This window comes from Ambystoma mexicanum, chromosome 5q, assembly GCF_040938575.1.
Source record: "Ambystoma mexicanum isolate Mex_15411 chromosome 5q, UKY_AmexF1_1, whole genome shotgun sequence".
Lineage (NCBI taxonomy): Eukaryota > Metazoa > Chordata > Amphibia > Caudata > Ambystomatidae > Ambystoma > Ambystoma mexicanum.
Window position 1 is genome coordinate 1,324,074,146 of NC_090933.1, and position 24,098 is coordinate 1,324,098,243.

At 45.5% G+C, this 24,098-nt stretch overlaps 2 protein-coding genes across 3 annotated transcripts in view; one reads left to right on the forward strand and one right to left on the reverse strand.

The window, feature by feature from the left end:
• LOC138498512 (zinc finger protein 615-like) overlaps positions 1 to 24,098 on the forward strand; it is a 1,154,252-nt gene that overhangs the window by 526,056 nt on the left and 604,098 nt on the right. The gene's annotated exons all lie outside the window — the stretch shown is intronic.
• LOC138498511 (zinc finger protein 268-like) overlaps positions 13,396 to 24,098 on the reverse strand; it is an 87,552-nt gene continuing 76,849 nt past the window's right edge. For both annotated transcript variants that reach the window (XM_069622288.1, XM_069622287.1), the window contains 2 exons: positions 22,461 to 22,557; positions 13,396 to 21,386 (listed from right to left, as the gene is read on the reverse strand). In XM_069622288.1, the coding sequence (XP_069478389.1) occupies positions 19,195 to 20,979 (1,785 nt within the window). In that variant the 5' untranslated portion in view covers positions 20,980 to 21,386; positions 22,461 to 22,557 and the 3' untranslated portion in view covers positions 13,396 to 19,194. The remainder of the gene's footprint in view (positions 21,387 to 22,460; positions 22,558 to 24,098) is intronic.

Sequence of the window (24,098 nt, forward strand, 5' to 3'; positions counted from 1 at the left end):
CCGTCCTGACTGGTACCTGGCATATTTTGCCGCGTACTCTCTTCACTTGGTAAGCCTCGCACCTGATTGCTAACCGTAATAGCCATGCTGGCCCTGAACCTTGTAGCTTTATATGTCGGATGGGATCACTCTTGTGATTTACGTATGTGCTTTTTTTACAGCGTTGAACGAAGGGAACCTCTCCCTCCAGCTTGCCCGACTCGAGGCGTGCCTGTAGACTGCACTCCAGCTGTCACTTGTACTAGGTATTCTTTCTCCCCGTCCCATGCTGTCACGGCATCTCTCTTCACTATTCTGAGGCGGATTGAGGGTTCGCCACCGGCTCGTGCACACCACTGGCCTTTGCATTTTTCACTTCATCTCATTTTTCATGTTTCACTCCCCAGGGCTCCATCCTTTCAACTGTACTGCTACACGGTGCCTCTTTTCAACTGGTTCTGATTAAGACCCTACGTACCCCCTCGTTTATATTGGTGCACATGTTGTTATAGGTCATCACTGCTCTTTTCTCTGAACTCCCAGTTTTCGGGCTCCATTTTATGGCGTGATCCGCCTTTGGGCTCCTCTTAAACTTAGCCGAATCCTTTCAGATTGGTCTTTTAATTCTGCTTTATCGCTGTGAGCACATTTATGCTTCTTTTTAAGCAATCTCTGATGCTTAATGGACATTTCTATCCTCCGTAGGACCGACATAGTCGTCTACTACAACCTACTATTTATAGTAAAGAGCTCCCACCAGCACCATTTTAGGTAAATATTCTCCTTCATATGGTGCTATAGTTCATGCACTAGAACTCTTCAAAGCAGTTAGCTATTCATAAGCAGGTGTTGCTATGATTGCTCCAATTGTAACTAGGCTACGTTGTTAAAATTCGACCTCCTGATGAATGTTCCACACTAAAGCCTTGATGAACAGAAACATGTCGAGACATCTCTCTGGACTATAAACAGAGATCTAAATCTTTTACACATTTATTCTAACAGAATTGGGTACCATACTATTTGCTTTATAAGTACCCTATGTGTCTGGTGTTTTTTCTGTGACACCGTTTTAACTTGCTATTCAAGCTTGATACGTATTCCTTGTTGCTGTTTTACATATTGGATGTTAAGTTTTGTACTGTGGACCCCTTTTACGTTTTAATCATTATGCTTCATTATTAAAATTTGAGATGAACTTTTTATCGTGATTGGTCCCCCATTGGAATCGCTTTGAGTATTTATGTTCTGTATCTCTAGCATCTGCACTATGGCTTTGTCTTCTTATATACTGATTATTATCCTCCCGGATATAGACAGAGTATACACTGCTAACTTCTTTGAGCCAGTAGTATACCGGTTTTCCTCTCCTTATAAGTAGTCCTTTCGCACAGGCACCATTCCAACTAACATGAAGAACTCATGGGTACTCCCACTCTTAAAAAAAAAAACACATTAGACCCTACCTCAGTTCAAGTTGTGTATCGCTATGTATGTGCCATGCCTTTTTGTATATATTACTGTATGTACTGCCTACTCTGTAACCATGAAGATGCATATTCTTGTACTGCACCCAGATACCTTGGGGTGTGGCGAGTCTATAAATAAACAAACAAACATCTCATTTTTGCATTTGGTGGGTTTGAGCTGTTTAATGATAGTATCCAGTTCCTTTAGTGAGATTGTCGTAAAGTTAAAAACAGGAATGGTAGAGGATTTCTCATAAACCCACTTTGGTGTTGCATTTTCATGACTCTGGTTATTGTTTTTCTCAGTAATTGTGTTTATGATTTTCTTCAGTTTATCCTGCAATGATTGTTGCATCAAGTCACACCAGACGGTGTTATTTTTAATTAATTTTTCAGGAGTGGTGTAGTTAGTTAGTTCCTGCTCCTTAAGGATGCTAAAAAGCTCTTTAGTATCCGACTTGGCATTTCTAAGCCTGGTATTAAAGAAAGTTTTCTTTGTTTCCAGAATTGCCAGTTTTACATTTTTTGCAGCACTCTTATAAGTTCCAAGGGAATCCATCGTTCTGTGGATTTTCCAAGTATGGAAATACTTCAGAGTAAGGGCTTTCATGCATTGTAATTCTGGTGAGAACCATGCATTCCACTTGTGCTCTGCCTTCGGTGTCTTTTTCTTGAATGGTGCTTTGGTATTGGCGATATTGATGAGATTAGAAGAGATAGCCCTCTTCCATCTGTTTGCTCTGATGTGTGCTTCTACATGTGGGTGGCGGGAGTGCACACTGGTGGTCTGCCGAGATAGCTTGTTGTTGCATGTGCGATGGGCCTATGATTCCCGTCCTGTTCTCCCTTGGCACACATGGGCGCTTGCCTTATGTGCATGTGTGAGGCTGTACATTTTGGCTATGCTGCTTGTGCATGGCTATATCTGCATGTGTGTGTGAGAATGGGCTATTTGCTGTGACTCACACGTGTTGGACCACTTCCCTTGCCCATTTGGTGTTTCTCTACCTGTGGATGCATGTATTTGGACTCAACATTTGCATTTACATGGTGTTTGTTATACTTACCACAATTGCCTTGGGTCCCAGCTCCTACCTTGGTCGTCCCAACTCCCTCTATGCCCTGCATGTGCGTGATGGAGCCGCATGTCTCCTCCCAGGGAATTTGGGTCCCTCCTCCTGTGGCAGCAGATTCCCTCCTGGGGGAGGCCAGGAGGGTTTGGACCCTCCGCCACAATTTGTCTCACTGCTTATGGCAGTCCTGTGGTGTGTGTGGGACAGTCACCACAGCTGTGTCCTTGTCTGCCAGGGCCTGCCAGATGTCAGTCTTGCTCCTCTGGCTGATCCTTCGGTTGCAAGCCCGAGTATGCTGTCCTGTGGTCTGCGTGGGACAGTCCCCACAGCTGTGACCTTGTCTGCCAGGGCCTGCCAGATGTCAGTCTTGCTCCTCTGGCTGATCCTTCGGTTGCAAGCCCGAGTATGCTGTCCTGTGGTCTGCGTGGGACAGTCCCCACAGCTGTGACCTTGTCTGCCAGGGCCTGCCAGATGTCAGTCTTGCTCCTCTGGCTGATCCTTCGGTTGCAAGCCCGAGTATGCTGTCCTGTGGTGTGCGTGGGACAGTCCCCACAGCTGTGACCTTGTCTGCCAGGGCCTGCCAGATGTCAGTCTTGCTCCTCTGGCTGATCCTTCGGTTGCAAGCCCGAGTATGCTGTCCTGTGGTCTGCGTGGGACAGTCCCCACAGCTGTGACCTTGTCTGCCAGGGCCTGCCAGATGTCAGTCTTGCTCCTCTGGCTGATCCTTCGGTTGCAAGCCCGAGTATGCGGATTACTGAAACCCTCAACCATTCTAGGCTCAGCAGAGAAATAAATGGGATATGGAGAGTCCAACAGGTGTGTCACATGTGCTCATGTGTTTTGTAATAATTGCAGCATTGCTTGGAAATGTAAACCAATATCTAAAGGCCCCTGAGAACACACACCTGGACACTTCCAGAAAGCACTGAGGCAGGAACGCAGCGGCCATTAATAAAGCTTCTGCAGTCTTCAGTTTAATAAAATGTGTACCAAAGAAATGTCACCAATAGCACTCAAAGTGAATCATGAATTAAGACAGATCTTAATTAAGCTTGAGGGATAGTTTTTTAAAAATAAAATGAAAACAAATTGTCAGCCTACTGTTCTATCACGGTTGAGAGAACTGCTTTAATAGCATTCATCACGTGCCCACCACCAGCAACTTGACATTTTGCACATAGGTCCAATCTGCTAGGAAAAACGCTGCTCCATAATCCTTAATGCTGAAAAAGCCTTCCTCAGTCTTTTCTGGAGGTTGTGATCAAACACATAACTTTCCTTATAAGATATCGACACAATCAAAACCATCCATAAGACCTTGTGTGTGAGAGATTTCCCTTGCAGCCCATGGGACTTGGGTGTTTAGGGGCATCTTTTTGGCTTGGGTACTACTGGCGACTCCCTCAAGCTCACCAAGCTCTCTAAGTGGGAGTTGCGAGAGAGAAGCCCAGGATTGGTCTCAGGAGGTGAGTGGGTGGTTCACAAGTGCAGTGCACACTTTTCAAAATTACCAGCATGAGAGAACACCCACACACTATTATTAAAAATAATCTTTATCTAAAAACTCATCACACTTACAGATAAGTAAACTTTGAGAAATAAGGCGCCACAATGTATCAGGCACACAGATAAATTCAAGAAGAGCGATTCAGTTCGAGAAAATTTCCTTTACCAGAAGGAACAATGTTATAATACGTAGAACAAATGGCCTACCAAGGTCAGCATTTCTTAGGGAGGGCAAGGGAGGTCACTTGTGCGAATAGGGACAGTCTTTGGTAAGGCAGGGCTACCTTTTGCAAAATTGTTTCAAAAGAGCATTTCTGGAGTGCCAGTGAGCAGGGTTGGGGGAGGTGTACCATAGGAACCAATTGATGAGAAATAAGAGGCCAGAGAGTCAGTAGAGCAAGACCCTGCGACTGTGAAAGCAGTTCTGCGGATGGTGTTTCCCAGAGGCTGTTGCTGTGCATGTTGTTTTGGGACTTCCTTAGACTCCAGCGAAGAAACATTGGTGCAGGGTGGATCCCGGGCACTTTAAGAGGGATTATTCAATACTGAGATACCCAGGTCCAGAGTCTCAGCCACAGGAGTGGAAATCCAGAACAGCTGTGGTCATCCTCTGGCACAGAAGGGGGCTTCTAATGCTGGGGTTGTGGAAAGGAGACCCTGGGAAAAAAAGATTATTGAAAACTTGCTTGTAGAGTCACAGGAGAGATGTTCCAGACACAGAGGAAAGACCAGGTGTAGTGCTCACGGGTGTCGCGCAGGCTCAAAGGCAACACAGGACATTGCAGCATCCCACATAGGTGAGAATGAACCAGGGTGCTCCCCCGGTTCTGCTATTATGTGATTTCTGACTGTACTCCGTTGCCTGCCTTTTCCATCCTTGACTCTGTGCCTGTACCACCCCTGACATTCTCATCACTGGATCGTAGCTGGCACTTCTCTTTACTTCCTGGTCAAAATCTCCTACATGGTCTTCCCTTCCTGATCTCTCACTCCCACTGCTTCCAGTCCTGTACTGCAATGCATGCGTCTTAAAATTGAATTCAGGTGTGCTCACATCCTGCATTGTTCTCCGGCTGTTACTCTCATCATCTGAGAGTCTGTGCGTTAAGGTCAGGACTGCATTGCGGCACCCCCCTCTCGCTTTATCTCTCTGCCTTTCGCTTCCCTCGTCTTGCTCCGAGAAGGCACTCTCCATCTCTCCAATCTACCCCAACTGCTACATTATCACCTATACTCCCTCGCTCACAAAACTGCACAGAAAAAGCATAAAGACATCCTTGCTGCAAATCCTGGTCTCCCAGTTGCAGGTACCTATATATCAATGCATCGTCTAGAGAAATCTTCACTGACATCAATTTCTCTGTCCCATACCCAGACCTATGGACTTCCCATCTCATCTCTACTCTCTCCCTTTACTCTTCCTGGGCATTTGCAACGAGGGCTGAAAGCGCTTCCAAAAATGAGTCAATTGCTACAGATTTTGGGTTGCAATATATGTTACAAACATAGCAGCATCATTTTGACAAAGAACCACAATCTCCAACCATTTTTACAATATTTATGTCCCTGCTATGTGACTCTATATTAACCATTTTTAGACCTATGCCACTTTACACAGCACAAAGAACTCTGCTGGGCGACCCTGGGCTCCCCGAGTAGCGTCTACTGTTAAAACAACATAGTCGTCTATTATGGAGCATATTGTCAACCATGACTCCTGTAGACATAACAAGGCACAATCTGGCAGTGAGGAACAATCTGATTCCAAGAATGCATTGCCTCTAAAGTTCCACGGGCCAAAGCTAAGGACCACCCATCACCTACTGAAGGGTTGGGATTTCCCCCTCCATGTAACACAGATAAGACGGTGGAACAATCATACTCAGGCGATGGACTGTCTGGGAGGTTCCTTAATGGTTCTTCTCTTCTCATGTGTTTGCGTGTTTGACTACTGAGAGTGGATTTAAGACAGTCAATTCTTGAATGAGCATTGATGGTCAGAGGGTTGAGATAGCACAGGTTCATTGGGGGCTGGTTTTGGGTCCATCAAGGACTGCACCATATCATATCCCAAGGATAAAACCAATTCTAGTTCTGAAAAAAAACAGTGCCCTGGTCATTTTTGAAGACAGGTGGAGTTTAGCCAGATTTAAACTACCGCTTACTGGAAATTGGACCCACGATATGTCGCAGGAGGCGATCAGTCTCAAGTTAGGAATCTCCGAAAACAAGGCCAGGATTTGAAGTTGTTTTAATGGCAGTGAGACTCCATTTGGGAACACCTCGGAGAGGATTAATATATGTTCTTCCCGCAGATTTTCTCCAAGTACTTAGGGCCTCATTACACGTAGTGCGGTAAGGGGTTACCGGTACCGGTAAGTTCACCGGTACCGGTAAACCCTTACCGCCTTACTACGAGGTCCCTTTGCGGGTTGGTACTTTAACGCCTGCTGTTTAGCAGGCGTTAAAAACCAACCCGCAAAGGGACCAGGGTGCTAATTACGGTACCGCAATTTGCGGCACCGTAATTAGCGCCTTCCCCATTCCCATAGAGAAAATGGGAATGGGGAAGGGCAATGGGGGAAGGGGGAATTACCACCCCGCCAACCTTGGAATAGGGCGGTAATTCCTCTTTCCTCCAAGGCGGTGCCAGTATTTTACCGGCATGGAACAAGGTGCTAATAGCACCTTGGTCCTCCGCCTACCGTGTAATGAGGCCCCAAGTCTCTTTTTTTGCCTTTTTCCAAGAGATTTAGTTTAGGTGTCAACCCGGATCGTATATGCTGGTATTAGTCTTCCCCTTTTGCACCTTTTTGTTCGGGGTTTACAGAACCCAAGCAGCTCAGGTGCTCAAGGGGCTGATGCAGAGAATCTACAGAAGCCCAATTTCCTTTTTGAGCGGACTCCAGCATAGTCTGTCCCCTATCCGGGATATAGCACAAATTGAGTCCTCCTTGTTGTTATGGTACGATTTGAGGCCCCTCTATTCTAATGTCAAGAAGGGGCTCTGTTTTTGATTTCTTTGAGAGCCCATTCGTTTCCCCAAGTAGGCCGGTGCACTCATTTGATTTCCTGGGCATCGCGATTCCGCTCTTTGTACATCAGAGCGCTGGCGTTTAGGAGACTGAAAGTTGCATGTAGGCTGTCTCAACTAACCAGGGCTTGGTTCCAGTTGGAAATTGGGCCCCAGCTCCCATATTTGGTAAATTGGCACCAGTTGCTGAGCCGTCTTCTGTAATCTGTACAGGCTTTCCACTGGGTGTTGCAATTGCTGCTGCCCTGTGGTGGACAATGTGTTTACCAATGCAGAGGTTGGCAAAAAATATTCCCTATAAGCCAAGCTTAGGTCATCTTGTTCACCCACACTCTCTATGTCCGAATACACTTCCAGGATGCTGTGATCCGAACCTTTGACAGATTTTCCAGTGGGTATTACCAACTTGTCAATTGGGCCCTTTAGCCCTTTGTTTGCTTATTTGACTTCTTTGCCTTCTTAAGAGGCACATGCTGGCTGTTTGCTTGCATGATCAGCAGCTGTTCGATTTGGCGGGTTGTTGGTTCCAACCTCCTTGATTGTAAGGGACTGGCTTTGGTTTGGTCTGCAAACATCCTCCTCTATTGCAGGGGGAGACCAACTATGCCATAAGTTCCTCATGAAACTCAGTGAGCCGATTCGCCCTTGGTTTGGGAGAATCGTCTGATTTTGGGATGCTTTGGTTTTAAAGTGAACCATTTTGTTTCCATCCCCACTGTATTTATGCCTTGTTCTCCATTTTTCGCTGCTCGGTTCTTTCAGTTTCTTTCATTTTTGGAGAGAGGGGCACAAGGACAGCACTAGTACAGGCTTCTTGATCCACACTCCTGACTGTGGTACCCCTACTTTGCCATAACGTTCATCTTGGCATTGAACCCTTCGATGGATTAAACCTCCAGAAAGGCCAATTTGAATTGTAGTTAGGAAGACGCGCTGTTTGCGAAATTCCTCTGAGATCGAGTCATATGAAATCCCCATCTGGGAAAGGGTAAAGTTCAGAGCATAACGGGCAGAGCCCGGCGTGTTGGGTATGTCGTGTATGGTAGTATGCATGTGGATGGATCCCTCTTCGTTTTGAGGGGAATCCTGCAGTGAAAGGTCCAGATGAGAAGGCATTTGCTTAGGGACCAAGGACTCAGACGTAAACAACGTTGGGGATTGGGATACATTTTCATCTGTCACAAATTGAGGTCCTGGAAAAAAGATTGGCTCAATTTGATGTAGCAAAGCATTGTTTTCTCCAGATGATCACTTCTTGCACTGGCTCCGCAGGGGGCTCTATCATATTTTGTTGTAATTATTCAAAATAGTTGTAGGAACGCCGTGTCTGTAAAAAATGGGGAAGCACTGGAGACACAGTGGGGCTTTGTTTCTGAAAGTCTGCCTCCTGATCGGTTATCCCAGTGTGTGCAGCCAGGTTTTCGGTGTGGGAGATCTTTGCACCGCTCCAAAGAGTATATACTCATTTGTGACAGGCTGGGCAGATTGAGCTAGACCGTATAGAGGGAGAACATAGAAATAAATGCTCCCTTCTGTATTATAACCTTCATATCGATGCGAGAACCGTTTAGCAGGCACAGCGTACCCGTGTGACTCACTTTACTCACCAGCAAGCGCTCCTTCCTTCCCCTGGCTTCCGTCCACTGCCTCTTTGACAACACTGGCTCAAATGTCCCATGGGGTGATGTAACCTTTCCGTAGAGCAGGGCTGGGAACATCAGGAAACCAGCAGGAAACACACTTGCACTAATCCGCTTCACTGTAGCTGCAGGTTTTAGCGTGGATGCTCCGCCTTCACACAGATGGAGACGGTAGAAAGACTCCTGTTTAGACTGTCAGGGTAGAGCTACAGTAACAGTAAACACACTCCCAGCACTCCCTGGTCTAACTGGTTTAATTGGTTGTGTCCATTGATCATTGTTACTAAAGTTCCTATTTTCAGAGCCTTGATTGACATTCTTTTATTTTGACACCATCGTACACTTTATCAGCTCACACCACTCCTGTAGATAAAGCCCATCCATGGGCCACATTAGCAAAAGAGGTGAAGGTGATATACCTATAAGGCTCTGCCCGTTTCATTTGGATCACTGCTGGTTTAGTAGCAATATCGGCCCGGGTAGACAGTTTAGCCGGTACTCATGCAGAGCAGAAGTCATTTTTTTCACAGCTATGAAGAGCCATGGTAGTCTGTATGATAAATGCAGCTTGTATGTTAGGCACTGCCACATATTATGAAATATGATATAATAACGGGCCTATACACAAGTGTTTCACACCCTCTGCTCCCAGCCTTGCAAGTTACCAAGATCCCCAGTCCATTCTTGCCACCCCAATTGCCTGCGCTCTACTCCCCTCCCCTCGATTACTGTCTACTACTACTCTACTAAAACATCAGTGACACTCTCCCCAACAAACCCCTTCCAATATCTGCCAATCTCTTTTTTTATCCCCACTACCTTAGCAGGAACAGCACTTGTCCTTTGGTCTGCTGACACTTCCCGTGCTTCTTTTGATCCATTGTCACCCAGGATCATTTAAGGTGCCGACACCCCTGCCTTGCACCTACTGCTCTCACATGTTCAACATCTTGCGGTTCACTGCAATCTTCCTAACCTACAATAGGTTGCCTGCTGTTCTACTCTGTCACTACTTCTGATGGGGGTCTAGTTGGGGGAGGGGTGAGGGTTGGAAGGGTAAACAACAGCTGATTCCATAAACTCTGCTCAACACGTCATGTCTTACTTCTCAACTATTTCAGATTTCATGAGCACAAGGTGCTCAGCTGTATCATCATAAATTGTGATGCATGGACTGAGCAGCACCTTAACACATTAATACCCGCATCCCATTTGAATTCCACAGTGAAACAGCACTCGGCCATGCTTCAAACCTCCTCACCACTCCCAACAGTCTCTCAGATTTCTGATGCCTTCTGCACCGTTGCCACCTTCCTTTTTGACTGTTGCACCACAGCTTGTAGGGCAGTGCCCAAGCCTATATTGGTACCTACTTACTGAAATGTCAGTTTGTCGCCTCCTTTAGAGTTTCTCTGGCACAAGCTTACAATTAATTTCCACAATATCAGGGCCTTCTGTACCCAAGTCTCGCTCACGCAAAGTCTCTTGCTTCAGAGGGTCTGATAGTTATAGACACAAAACAAAAGTTCCTTCTGTTAATCTTCATGTCGGGCGATTATTTTTCACCCGCTGATCCCTCTCACACAAGCTTCAAAACCTTTCCTCAATTTTAGCCTCCCTCGATCGGGCTCAGACCATCAACTCACTGTGGACATCTCTCAGTCGGGTTGATGCTTGTCATCACAATGTTCACAGGTATCTTACTATTTACCCCAATTTGTAGGCATCCCTCAGTCGGTTTCACGCTTGCCAATTATAACAGATCACTTAGTTTTCAAAACCTGTCAAAGACCTTTGACTGTACAAGGGATTTGGCTTGACCCTCGTATGACCACTTTGACACTTCACGCTGGCCTCCCCTAGGCCACCTGGTCGCTGTAGTTTCAATAAACAAAAAGTTCTTAGTTCAAAATGTTCTCTTTCTTTTAGGAGAGGAATACCAGTTTGAGAATTTTGAATGAGCACCCACGTGGCACCGGACCACTCTATTGCAGGTACCAATTGGACTCACAAAAGACATCTGTCTATTATCTTCAGATACAATGTTGCCACTGCAACCTTGAGCCGAACACAGTCTGTCTACTATCAGCTTCTTCTGACTCACCGGCTGTGCTGAACTCGTTGGCATTTCATTACCCGCTGGAGTCAAGGACAGTACCACAATGGCAACCACTTCTCCCCGCCGTGGCAATCAGTGCGGGAGGTTTTCACCTACAACTGACAACAGACACCACTCGCCAGCTGTGATTCCCAGTCTTAAGTTTCCTTTCATGTAGGCTTTGCAGGTCTGTGTTGAAAAGTGCAAGGGTAATTCCCTCCTGCTCGTCCTTTCAGATCTGTAAGCCTTTCTCCTCCGTTCTAACTGCTGTCCTGGAATGGCTGCGTTCGACCTTGCGCAAGTATGCTCTGCCTTTTATCCCAGTGGGGAAAGGAAAGGGCAGTCAGGTGTGTGTAGTTATCAGCAATTGCCTGACCCTTGTGTTGGGACAGGTCAGGTAAACGGCTCTGGTGTTTGGCTGCTTTCTTTCACAGGGTTTGAAAGTGTTTGTGTTGGACGAGGGGGCGGGGTAGAGCTTCTACATATCCTACGGGGTAGTATGGGGAAAAGGTGTTGTAATAAGGGGATACCGCAACTCACCTTTCAGTGACCCACTTCCACTCCCTGAAGACCCCCCACCCATCCAGGTGATCCTCCCGCACTGGCCCACCCCCAGGAACTGGATCCAATAGCGATGGCTGTGGAAGACAGATACTAGGGGACTAGCGGGTGAGACACCTTCAGGATTTTCTTAGTCCGGGACATTTAAATCACTGAAGCAAGAAACGCAAGCAGGCTGCTGGCAGGAGAGAGTTGCTCATCTCCGTGCAAAGTGAGGTCTGGAAGGAAGTTGGTGAAGCTAACCTGCTCAGAGGAACCTGAAGGGAGAAGTCTGCTGGAAGTGGATGAAACACAGCAAAAAATGCCAAAAGCCAGTGGAGGGCTACTGGGCACTTGCTGGCGTTGGAGCACATCACTTTGCTCGCCAGAAAGCAGCAGACCACCATCAACAGTGGACCTTAGAAGAAATGAGATGCCATCAAGAACCGGTGCGTCCATAAAGGGACAGAGAAAAATGGGGTGTATTGGCGGCCGCTCCAAGCTTTACTGATAGCAAAAACAAGAAAGAGAGAAAAGGAACAGTTTCTAAAACCAGAGAAAGACTGAAGAGGCAGTTTTCTAAGAGGAGAGACTTTCAAGTTTGTCAATGCATGCTGCAAGCTATATCAGAGACAAAGAGACCATATATAAAAAACCAATTATATTAGCCAAGGAGGCTAAAAAGCAGAACCATCAAAAGGTGGGAGAGTGGGCAGGAGTTCACATATGAAAAGCCCTGGCAGGAGAGTATACCAGGTATCCGACTACCACATAAAAAGGAAGACAACCAGTTTGAAGAGAACCTTTGCTGTTGACCCACGGGAACGCCAAGAACTGTTCTTCGCACCCGGGAAAGACTGTCTGATCAATCAGAATCCAGCTTTCCCGTGCAAGATTCCCACAGAGTGCATCTCCCGTCAGGCAAAAACAAAAACAAAAAAAGGCTATCCTTGCCCCGGTTTAACGGCCCATTGTTTGGGCCTACAAAGCTCAGGCTAGTGGGCAATAAACACCACGTCCGCCCCAGCGGCAAAGCGTAAAAGCTAGATCTGTCACCCAAAAAAATGTGATGAAGAATCCAGGGGAAGGGAAGAACCCTCTGGAGCAAGGATGCCCAGACTTCTTTTTTGTGGGAGTTATCCCAAATAATACTTTGGACACAGGATGGTTTGGTTTTGGACTTCTGACACTGACAGATCATTAGTTCCGAGTTTAGGAGGGAAAACTCCACTAGTGCAGGCACAGCGAGGCCTTTTCACAACTTAGTTGGTGTTAAAACAAAAGTCTTCAGCCAAATCCTATCTAACATTTGTCCCAGTATCATTTCTGACTCCTCAGTTATTACAATCTTATGGAAAAGAAAGTTCATCCATCGCTTTTGTCATAAGAAAAGTGACAGGTCATGCTAGCAAATGTTTATACAAAGACAGGAAATGTAGAAGGTGGGTTTAATTCACTGGATCGATTCCTCAATATTGTATCAATCCATTGATTTGTGAACACATCTTAATTTCCTGCATTTTTTCTTTAATGCCATTTCTCATTTAGCTGAGAGTTAAGGTACGGGAGGGAACTCTTTGCAGATTTGAACCCCAGAACCTCCTTCTCTTTACCCCACCTCCTCCATCACTAACACCTCCCACCATGTTCACCCCTTTCCCAATCATCCACTGAACCCATTACTACTTCTTTCTCTTTATCCCCACCTCCTCGGTCACGACGAGCTCCCTCCATGGTCACGTCTTTCCCACCCCTCCTGCCCCACCTCCTCTGTCTCTACCCACTCCCCCTCCATGGACAAGGAAGGTTAAAAAGTGGACAATAACATTAATTCCAGCATAAAACTGGAATAGAGGTGGTCACCCCACTAATTAAAACAAATGAATCGCCTCTGTTCCAGGACGCAGTTTACACAAAAAGTCAGGGAAAAAGATTTACCACAAATGGAGTTACTAACACTTCATTTTTAATGTGAACACAGTGACATATAGACTGAAGCTCAATATTCATTTCATCAGCATTTCACTCAGTGTGGGAGACATTTACATCAGACATGTCAGTTTATCCAAGACCAGCTTTATTTTGTAAACATTTATGTACACTATTCCTTCTTGGAATTTAGAGAACAGCTCTGATATCATTACACCCACAACTCTCATTTCAGACAGAAAGGCACCATTTCATTTCCAGGTTTGCACGACGTTTATCGTCTCACACCACAGAGGATATTTCTATTCCACCGGCTCGTTCGACTATTCACAAAACGTCACTTTTCTAAAGTCTGTATAATTTAACAAACACTTGACATCTTCTCTGGGCTCTTCACATCAAATCCATTTCTTATAAGATAGTGCTTTGATAGTGGGCATGCACCTGCCCTTGTGCAATTGCACCTCCACCTGTCGATCCCAGGCTAGGGAACCATCTACTAATCCTAAATGCACCAATAGAGACAGGCAATAGTGTAATACACTAGAGGGGGTCCTGGGGAGAAAAGGAAACTGTAGAGCTGTAGAACATGATACACAAAGTCAAAACACTGCAGCATTCAGCGAGGATGGCACTCCTTCTGATAAATGCATTTCTTGGAAACGGACTTCTGGAGTAATATTGTAGATTGCAGTTTTATGACTGCCACTCTCCATGTTTTCACCGTTGCAAAACAGTCTTTGCACATTTGTTGTGCCAAGTTTATATATACTTCTCCATTTTTATTATACATGAGGGCCCCAGAATCTCTATGAGTTGATGTTGAAAGTAAAATTACTGTATGGGGGTGCAGAAATATAATTCCCAGTAGAGGCATTTCTAATGGATTCCTTCCTTCCACAGATTCTTAATCTATGATATCCATATCCTAGCACAGCAGTTCTCTAGAAAAATGTATGCAGTCAGGGGGTTCGGCACAGCTCTGTGTCGGGTCTCTCCAAAGCCTCTATGCGCTTTGCACCAGAAAAAACATTGAGGCCAGTAGAAGTAGTGGAGCCACGCCCCATGACCTCAGTTCCTTTTTTCAGAGCATTCATACCTCAACGACACTGCACCATGGTCCCTGTAGGAATATGTCCCACTTCCCATCGACACTTTCATGTCGAAAAAGTATGACATTTACAACGAGATCCCATGGGTTTGGAGCCCATGGATTCTAGAGAGCAGACACTTCCCGAGGAGTTTTATGAGAGTGGCGACATGCTGGACATGGCAGCTAACCTGCCAGGGGCAAGCGGTCTGGACAATTCCCTGTAGTTGGACATTCTACCGGCACCAACACCAGGTAAAACTGAAGCTGCTTTTTAGTGCCTGATGGCAAAGGTGGGCGATACCCTGGGTTCCTCTGTGCCGCCCAGGTCCAGAGTGCAATACGAACTCTGCGACATTCTAGACCATGCACCAAAGAGGCACTCCTGCCCTGCAATGTGGTGGTAGAGGCACCAGTGTTGGAAGCATGGGAGAAACCTGCCTCCGTCGACCCCAATGGACACGGATCTAGCATGGAAGCACTGTCCTGCACTTTCTGACCAGCCTCTGAAAGCCTGGTGGTACAGGCCACTACGGCGAGCCTGAAAACCTCTACCTCTCTACCTTTTCCCTCACTTACACCAGACAGGTAAAGCAAAAGGCTGGACGCATGGGGCAAGGAAGTGTTCGCGTCAGACAGCCTAGTGGTGAAAGCCATGAATGCATCTTGTGCCATGGTGAAGTTCTCCTTTGGCCTCTGGTTGGCTGTAGTCGGTGCAGCATAGCATGCTCCAGAGGGCAGAGAAGCAAGGAGACTGTGGTTCTGGAGAACTAGGTGTCCCTGACGGCGGCTCATCTGGCCAAACGGGAGAACATCACAGCAGATGCATTGAGCAGACAGACCTCGGCCTACCACAAATGGGAGCTCCGTCAAGAAGTTCTGGTGGAGATCTCTCTTTAGGGGGTGACTCATCAAGTGGACCTCTTCTCTTCCAGTGTCAACCGGAGAAGGAGTTCCACTGCAGGGAATTTCCTCAGTAGGGAGCTATCGGGGGCATATTGACTATCGAGTGGACTTTTGATCTCCTTTATGGAGTGCCCACTGATCCCAGTCATCCCACTGGCCCTCAGGAGATCCAGCCTGCTCAAATGCACACTGATCCTGATCGCCCTGGGCTGGGCCAGAGAATGTGGTATCTGGAGTTGTTGGACAGGTCCATCTGCCCTCCCTTTTGCCAATGAGAAGACTTGCTCTCCCAGTCAGAGGGGCAGGTTCTCCACCTGAACCTCAGCAGCCTTAACATTCATGTTGGAGTACTGAGGTGCTATGATAAAAGGAGCGCTCCTTTCAATTCTGAGGCCAGCTACAAAATCCATTTATGCCTGCAGGCAACATACATTTTCACTTTGGTGCCGTAGAGGGCCCTGGATCCTTTATCCTTCCTCTGCCCCAATGTGTTGGATTGACTGCTTTCCTTGGCCCAAGCAAGCCTGCAGATTGACACTTGGAAGGTTACCTTGCCACTATTTCTTTGTTCAATAGGTCCCTAGAAAAGGGCTTGTTTTTCACAATCAACACTGTTATGCAGTTCTTGTGGGTTTGGTGTAACCAGTTACCTCCCTGCCAGTCTGTAGTTGCAGTGTGGGATTTGAATTTATTTCCAACTTTTCTTATGTGCGCTCCATTTGGACCCTTTCATTCCTGTTAGATTGATCACCCTTATGGGTGATTTTTCAGGTTGCCATCACGTCCGCGAGATGAGTGAGTGAGCGCCATGCTTCGTTTCACCTGTGCATTTGTTTTTTTTCCCTAAGAGAAGATGACTAGGAGCGAGACCCTCCTTTCTGCCAAAGAGGATCTCGGATTTCAATCTCTCAGATCCATCTTCCTGTGTTCTTCCCTCCACCTCACCCTTCCAATGCAGATTAAAGATTTCATAGATTGGACCCAATACAGGTCCTTAATTTCTATGTCTCTCAACCTCGAGAGGCTAGGAAGGATGACCAGATTTCTGTTGGCTACGCCGGTGCTCGTGCTGGCAGGGCTGTGGCCAAACAGACCCTCCAGGTAGTTCATTCTCTGCATCTCAGAATGCTATGGTCTGGGTGTGAAGGATCTGGCCAAGGGTCTCGGGCTCATTCTACCAGGAGGGGCTGCCACCTTTGCCCTGCAGAGGGGGTTCCCTTGTCCTGGACATTTGCCAGGCAGCAACATGGACATCTCTGCACACGCTTGATAAGCATTACTGCTTGGATTCCCTTGCGGGCCAGGATGCCCGTTTTGATAGGGCAGTCCTTCCGAGTTTTGTGGTTTAGGTGGTGTGCTTGCTTTCCTCCCTCCTCCAGATTACGTACTGCTTTGGGAGTCCATCAGAGATGAGGAATCCGTGGCAGGAAGGAATCCATTAGTACAACAAATGACTTTCCTCTCAGTAATATTCCTTCTGATGGATGTTTCTGCCATGGATTCCTCATTGCACTTCCTACCTGCCCCTCTTCTGGGAAGCTAGTACACCATCAGTTCTACAGTCCCTCAGCATCAAGAGTGCTAGGAAAGAAGGGTGGAACTGAGGTCATGGGCACGGCACTGCTACTTCTACTGGCCCAGACATCATTTTGGTGCGAGGTGCGAAGAGGGTTGGACCGATACAGAGCTTCTGCAGCACCCCCTATTGGCAGAAGCGTTTTTGGAGAACAGCTGCACAAGGATATGGATATCATAGATGAGGAATCTATGGCAGGTATATCCATCAGAAAAAACATTACAGAGAGACAAGTCATTTGTTCTTTTTACTCAAGTTGAAAGAAATTGCAACTTTTTAATTCACACTTCTTTATGACTAGCAATTCATGTAAAATAAAATAAACATTACTTTATAGCTTCTCTACATATCAAGCAGAAATCCCTGTAAACCACCATCCACTGGTACTGCATGGCTGGTATCACTGGGATGAACATATTCATGAACCCGAGTGGGAGAAAGCAGGAAGGTTGGCACCAATTTGTCCATTGCTTCCAAATTTACAGTAGGGAATTTGGCTACTTTTTTTAAGGGAGTGTTTGCCAATTCTTGGGGAGTAAATGGTTAATACACTGCTTATCTGTAGGGTTGGCATTAAGAGTTGCCTTAACATTTCTCTATGGCACTTATTCACCTAAAGGTTAATGGGTTCTAACAGTATGTGGTCATTCCAGATATAGGGAGCAAAAGCCAAAAAAAAGTATACTATCTAGAGGAAGGGATTTAAACGTACAGGGAGGACAAGGGTGGGAGGATCCCATGCAGAAAGGGGAGTTTCTCATAAAAAGCAAAATGAGTTAGACAAAGCACCTTAAACCCAATCTGATGGGGTCACAGAAAGCCAGTGTGTATTGTAATGAAACAGTTATATGGCCACATTTCTTAAGGATGAAAAAAAGAAGGTTGGCACTTTGTGCCACCTGACATTATTCACACATGCCTAGGAGCACAGGAAAAAAAGAAATGGCACTGCCATAGTCAAATGTGGAAATATTTAGGGTTATAACAACTGACAGAGTTTGAAGGTTGTGAAGCATCTATGCAAGGGCTAGCTGACTTGCTGAGGCGATGCTACGCTAGGATCCGGTCAGAGGGAGCAGGGGGTGCATGCCTTAAGCTGTCCTTTTGAGTCATGATTGGGACAGTATTGCAATGGGGTTTGCTTGACTGAATAATGTACTCCAATTTTGCTAAGCATTGGACATTATGATATACATTGAAATGTATTACTTGATATATGGTGATTTGCCATTGTATAGGTTTGACGAGCCTATACAAGCTATTACTTTAGGTTTAAACTATGTGATTTGCCTTTAGAAATGCAATGCCAGTTTATACATATTGATTCAGTGATAGAGCAGGTCTATTGGGACTTTGATTTTCCTGTAGCATAAGGGATAAAGCTGGACAGGACTTTTGTGTCTTTGTCAATGGAAAGATGATTTAAAACCCAGGAGGAGTTGGACAGGGGTTTATATGCAGGGCATGTATTTGAATGTCCTTGACTAAAGAAGTGATGTAAATTGATTTGATTAGAGAAGATGAGACTTCTTATATCTTACATTCTTGGCTCTAAGACTTTGGTACAGTGAAATGATAATTGATAACACGGTTATGTAATGCATACTATGCTTTTCTCCCGGAAGCCTTTCTGTTTTGTGAAAACCTTCTCTATCCCTATATATGTGCATGAGATGCAACAGGAACTACCGTGGATGTGTTGGAGAACCTGGCAGTAAGTTGTAAGGGATGTACGTTGATAAAGCTGTGCAATGGAGTTGGAAAGGGAATGCACTCTGATCCCCTCCAAATCCACTTTTAGAATCTATTTAGCAAGAGCATAATATCAGTACTGAAAAAGACAAGATGCCCTCTGGGTTACATTTCAGTAGATGGGAGCTTCCCTGTTGCACGGGGAGGGCGCTAGACCTTAGCTAAACCAAGAGCTGGGGGGAGACCTCCACTTAAGCTCAGAGCCCTTCTTAGCTACTGGGGTCCCAAGGGGCACCTCATATATCCTATGAGAGTCTATAGTTATTGATTCAACCGCTGACTCTTTAAGCTTTTCCAAAATGTTGGTGCCCATAAATTTGCATGAGGTCCTTAGGCAAGGTTTTTCATAGGATGGTTACCTTAATACAGAAAGTACAGTCTCCCTTCTGAATATTCCAGAAGGGATGCATTCCAAACAGCAGTGATTCAACAATCATAATCAGCCATCATTCGTGTGCCAAAGGAAACCGAGAACCACTGTGGAGGCAGGTTCTTCACAGTATTAGTCAGCCATGCCAAACTCAGTAACATTGTAGAAGCACCTCCTTCTATCAGCAGCACCTTCAATTGCAGAAGAGATGTCACCACCTCCATGTCCTGTCTCATGGCAGATAAGAACATCCTTCGCCACATTCACTAAACTGAAATGGACCATGGCATGCATTTTTTGTCTGGTGCCTAATAAGGTGACTGTTCCGACTGAAGCATTTTCCACATTCAGTGCACCAATAAGGTTTCTCTCCCGTATGTGTTCTCTGGTGGTCAACAAGATTTACCTTATACGAAAACCTTTTCCCACATTCAATGCACTCATAAGGTTTCTCACCTGTATGTGTTCTCTGGTGGCTAGTAAGATATCCCTTCTGAGCAAACCAATTCCCACATTCAGTGCACTCATAAGGTTTCTCAAATGTATGTGTTCTCTGGTGAATAGTAAGGTGTCCCTTCTGAGCAAACCCTTTCCCACATTCAATGCACTCATAAGGTTTCACACCAGTATGTGTTCTCTGGTGGATAGAAAGCTGTCTCTTTGTAGCAAACCCTTTCCCACATTCAGTGCACTCATAAGGTTTCTCACCAGTATGTGTTCTCTGGTGGATACTAAGCTCTCCCTTTGTAGCAAACCCTTTCCCACATTCAGTGCACTCATGAGGTTTCTCACCTGTATGTGTTCTTTGGTGGTTAATAAGATTTCCTTTCAGAGCAAACCCTTTCCTACATTCAGTGCACTCATAAGGTTTCTCACCTGTATGTGTTCTCTGGTGGATAGAAAGCTCTCTCTTTGTAGCAAACCCTTTCCCACATTCAGTGCACTCATACGGTTTCTCACCTGTATGTGTTTTCTGATGGACCTCTCCCTTAGAAGCAAACCCTTTCCCACATTCAGTGCACTCATACGGTTTCTCACCTGTATGTGTTCTTTGGTGACTAATAAGTTGTTGGTTCTGAACAAACCCTTTCCCACATTCAGTGCACACATACGGTTTCTCACCTGTATGTGTTCTCTGGTGGATAGTAAGCTTTCCCTTCCAAGCAAACCCTTTCCCACATTCACTGCACTCATAAAGCTTCTCACCTGTATGTGTTCTCTGGTGGATAGTAAGCTTTCCCTTCCAAGCAAACCGTTTCCCACATTCACTGCACGTATATGGCTTCACACCTGTATGTGTTCTCTGGTGGCTAGTAAGCTTTCCCTTCCAAGCAAACCCTTTCCCACATTCACCGCACTCATAAGGCTTCTCACCTGTATGCGTTCTCTGGTGGACAGTAAGCACTCGCTTTGTAGCAAACCCTTTCCCACACTCAGTGCACTCATAAGGCTTCTCACCTGTATGTGTTCTCTGGTGGACAGTAAGCACTCGCTTTGCAGCAAACCCTTTACCACATTCAGTGCACACATGAGGTGTCTCACCTGTATGTGTTCTTTGGTGGATAATAAGATCTCCCTTCTCAGCAAACCCTTTCCCACATTCACTGCACTCATAAGGCTTCTCACCTGTATGTGTTCTCTGGTGGATAGTAAGCTTTCCCTTCCAAGCAAACCCTTTCCCACATTCACTGCACTTATAAGGCTTCACACATGTATGTGTTCTCTGGTGGCTAGTAAGCTTTCCCTTCCAAGCAAACCCTTTCCCATATTCACTGCACTTATAAGTCTTCTCACCTGTATGTGTTCTCTGGTGGACAGTAAGCACTCGCTTTGTAGCAAACCCTTTCCCACACTCAGTGCACTCATAAGGTTTGTCACCTTTATTCATTTGGTGGTGGCTGATAAGTGTATCATGCAAATGGACACTATTCTCATAGTCAGTGCACTGATAAGGTTTTTCGCCTATGTCCTCATGTGGGCAATATGTATGTTCTTGAAATGGCAATTGTTCCCACATTTTGTGCACGTGTAAAGTGTCTTGCCAGTTTATTTTTTCAGGTGCCTAGATTTAAGAGGAGCCTTTTCAATTAACCTTTTCCAAATTCAGAGCACAAATGAGAAATGCTTTTCTTACTGCACATACCACATTGTCATGGTCGTGCTAGATATCCCTCACTCCCCCAGGATATACAGAATCAACACACTTGGTTACTGGATGTTACCACAAAGTGATTGCATGGACGGAAGCCATCATGTATCACCAGGCTTTGCAATCCCAGTACCTGAATACTCTGAAAAGGCAACTGGGCCCCAAACGTTCACTCTTCTAACATGCTTGGAAATTGCATATTCTAACAATGAAGTTTTTCCCTGCGATAGTCCAGAGAATCAAAATCACCATTGCATTTCTGGGGCATCAGTCACCTATTAAGATAAAAGGAGACACACATTATTAGTTTCAACATGTTCACAATCACAGGCAGCACACATAATAAGACCCACTCAGTAGTAACTCCTCACGTAATAACTTATTGGACTTTGAAGTGCCATCTATTGGGGAAAGGAACCCTAATAGGTGGCAGAGAAGTGGTGCTCCAATGGGAACATTTAGTGGAACAGGTAACATGCAGCAGGAATAATGCATTTTTATTTAGAAAATGTTTTGCATCCAAAACAATAGGGGGAAAAAACAGCCTGGATGAACAAACATTTTAAAAGCATATTATCAAGAACATGTATATGTTCTAACAATATCTTTATTCAGAAATGGCTACATTATCACACGGAAGCTCCCAATTTCCACACACAAATGATAAAGGAGTTTGCCACCAATCGGATGTCGGCTTGACCAGTCCACTGTGTAATAACGGATGACTTGTGTATTGGCCAATACATGAATAATGTAACCAACAGCACCATCGAGGAGACTGGGATTGTGATTTAAAGGGAAAGCAACAATCTCTTCCCTTGGTGAGAATGGCACAGGCCATGCTGCCACTACATTCGAACATTGACTTTAAACCTCGATAAGCTTGTTTTTCTGGAGATGAGGGATGGTTTGGAGTTTGTGTCAGAGACCAAAAAAATAAAGTTTATGAAAGACTCCAAAATATCATCCCATTTGCCTTCCGAATCGTTCACATAAATGTCCCATTGCCAGGTACAAAATTTAATTGGCCAGAAGGATCCCACTTCTCTTTCCCTGTTCAAAATACCACGGTGTAGTTTTCATGAGGTGGTACACACTTGGTTTTACTGTTAGGGAGTGGGTGTACATGGGTCTGTTACTTACCAAGATCCCATAACAAGACCCCTTTTTGTGGATTCTGATCTATGCACCTTAGGTTGAATCCCAGCGCGCCCCTGTGTGCTGTTACCATCACATCCCTAGTAACCAATGGAGATGTTGCCCAACCACTGCCAATATCCACAAATTGATGCCACCATTCGTGATTATACACATGATTGCCGTCGATCTAATGTGGAGATTCTACTCACCCTACTCCAGGGGAATCCGCTCAGCATAATCCTGCGGATCCATGATAGGGTGAGAATTTCATTGCCAGCATCTCTTGCAACCCATATGGCAGCGACCCTGGAATAAGATGTATTTACATGTGAATAGTATGCATACTCCCCCTCTCCCCCCACAATGGGCAAGTGTCCACCTGTTCGTCTGTCAGTCCTACATTTATTGTGTGGGTAGCTATCACAACAATATATGCGAGAACCTTTGACTGTCCAGTATGGGGGACAAACACCAGCTTTAGGTGAAACAATGAACACATTTTTTTGAGGTGCTAAATGTTCCCAGTGGATAATCCTTAGAAACAACCTCCCCCTCATCTCAGGTGCATCGTCTGTGCAGCCACCACCTTAGGCTCTGTGAGCTTAACCACCCTCCAGAAGCAATTACTCTTTTTTAGGATGTCAAGGTCCACAATATTTAACAATATTGGTCTAACCATATCCTTGTGTGGCGCACATCAATCTAGAGTCCCATTTGAATCTAATTTCCGTGCTCCCTGAAAGTTGATTCATTTATTTTGCTACAATAAGCGATTGCAATAAAAAGTTGAATGCCCCGCCGTACCTCAACACCCGCAATCCTAGTCTCTACATCCGTGCTTCTGAACTCACTGAGTTGAAACTAATCAAAAACTCCATCATTCAGGTTCTTTACTAAGACGCAGAATGAGCCAGAGTCCTGCCCTTGACCCAGTCCCCTCCCGACATAGCAAAGTCCATCGATTCATTCACGAGACATATCTTTATCATCTTCCTCTACCAAAAATGTAATGCACGTTTTCCCAGATCCTTGCATTGTTTCACACGTTGGTGAACTGCTTTCAGCTGGGCGGTCAGGAACCTACAGCTGAACACTACCACAAGTTGGCAATGTAATTCTAGCCGGAGTAAAGGCTGTGCATGGCCCAGGCCCTTTGCCTCTCTGCATCATTAATATCACATCAGCCTGCCATGATCCTGTGAATGACTTTGCCTGCCAGTGCTTGGTCTATTAAACCACACCTTGCTGCTGCCTTCAGCCATGCCCATCTCTCTGTACTCTAGTACCTGGCTATCATCCTCAATGCTTCCCTTTCCCAGGAGGTCTGCCCAACTGACAATCGCACCATGGTAGGGCTGAACCTGCAGGAGGCCCAAGCAACTGGTTGGTGGGAGGACTCTGGGAAGCCTAGATATGGATTGATTCTTGGTTCTCTCCTCTGCCTTGAAGGTGTTGTATTGTGCTGTTGCCTTCCACACGCCCTCCTCTGCATGGAGTATGCGTGAGGAACGAGGCATACTCCTCTCGAGTCCAGATGATCCATGTCCACTTCCGTTTCTGACATTCATCTGCAGTGTAGTGTTGGAAGAGGTGGGAGTCTGCAAAGGCTCACAGGAGCTGCCATTTTAGCAAGCATATAGTTTAAGAGACGGTGTATATGCAGAACCTATCATAGTATACAAGAAGTGGCAAGCACTAAAGTGAACTAAAAACCAATAAGCAAATCTTATTAATGTTTGTCTCAAATGTATGTATTCTTATGAAAGTTATATGGACCCCATACTTTCTCCATTGGCTAATTGTTGTTAAACCCAAATTGTCTGGTTATTGCATACAATCTATTACTC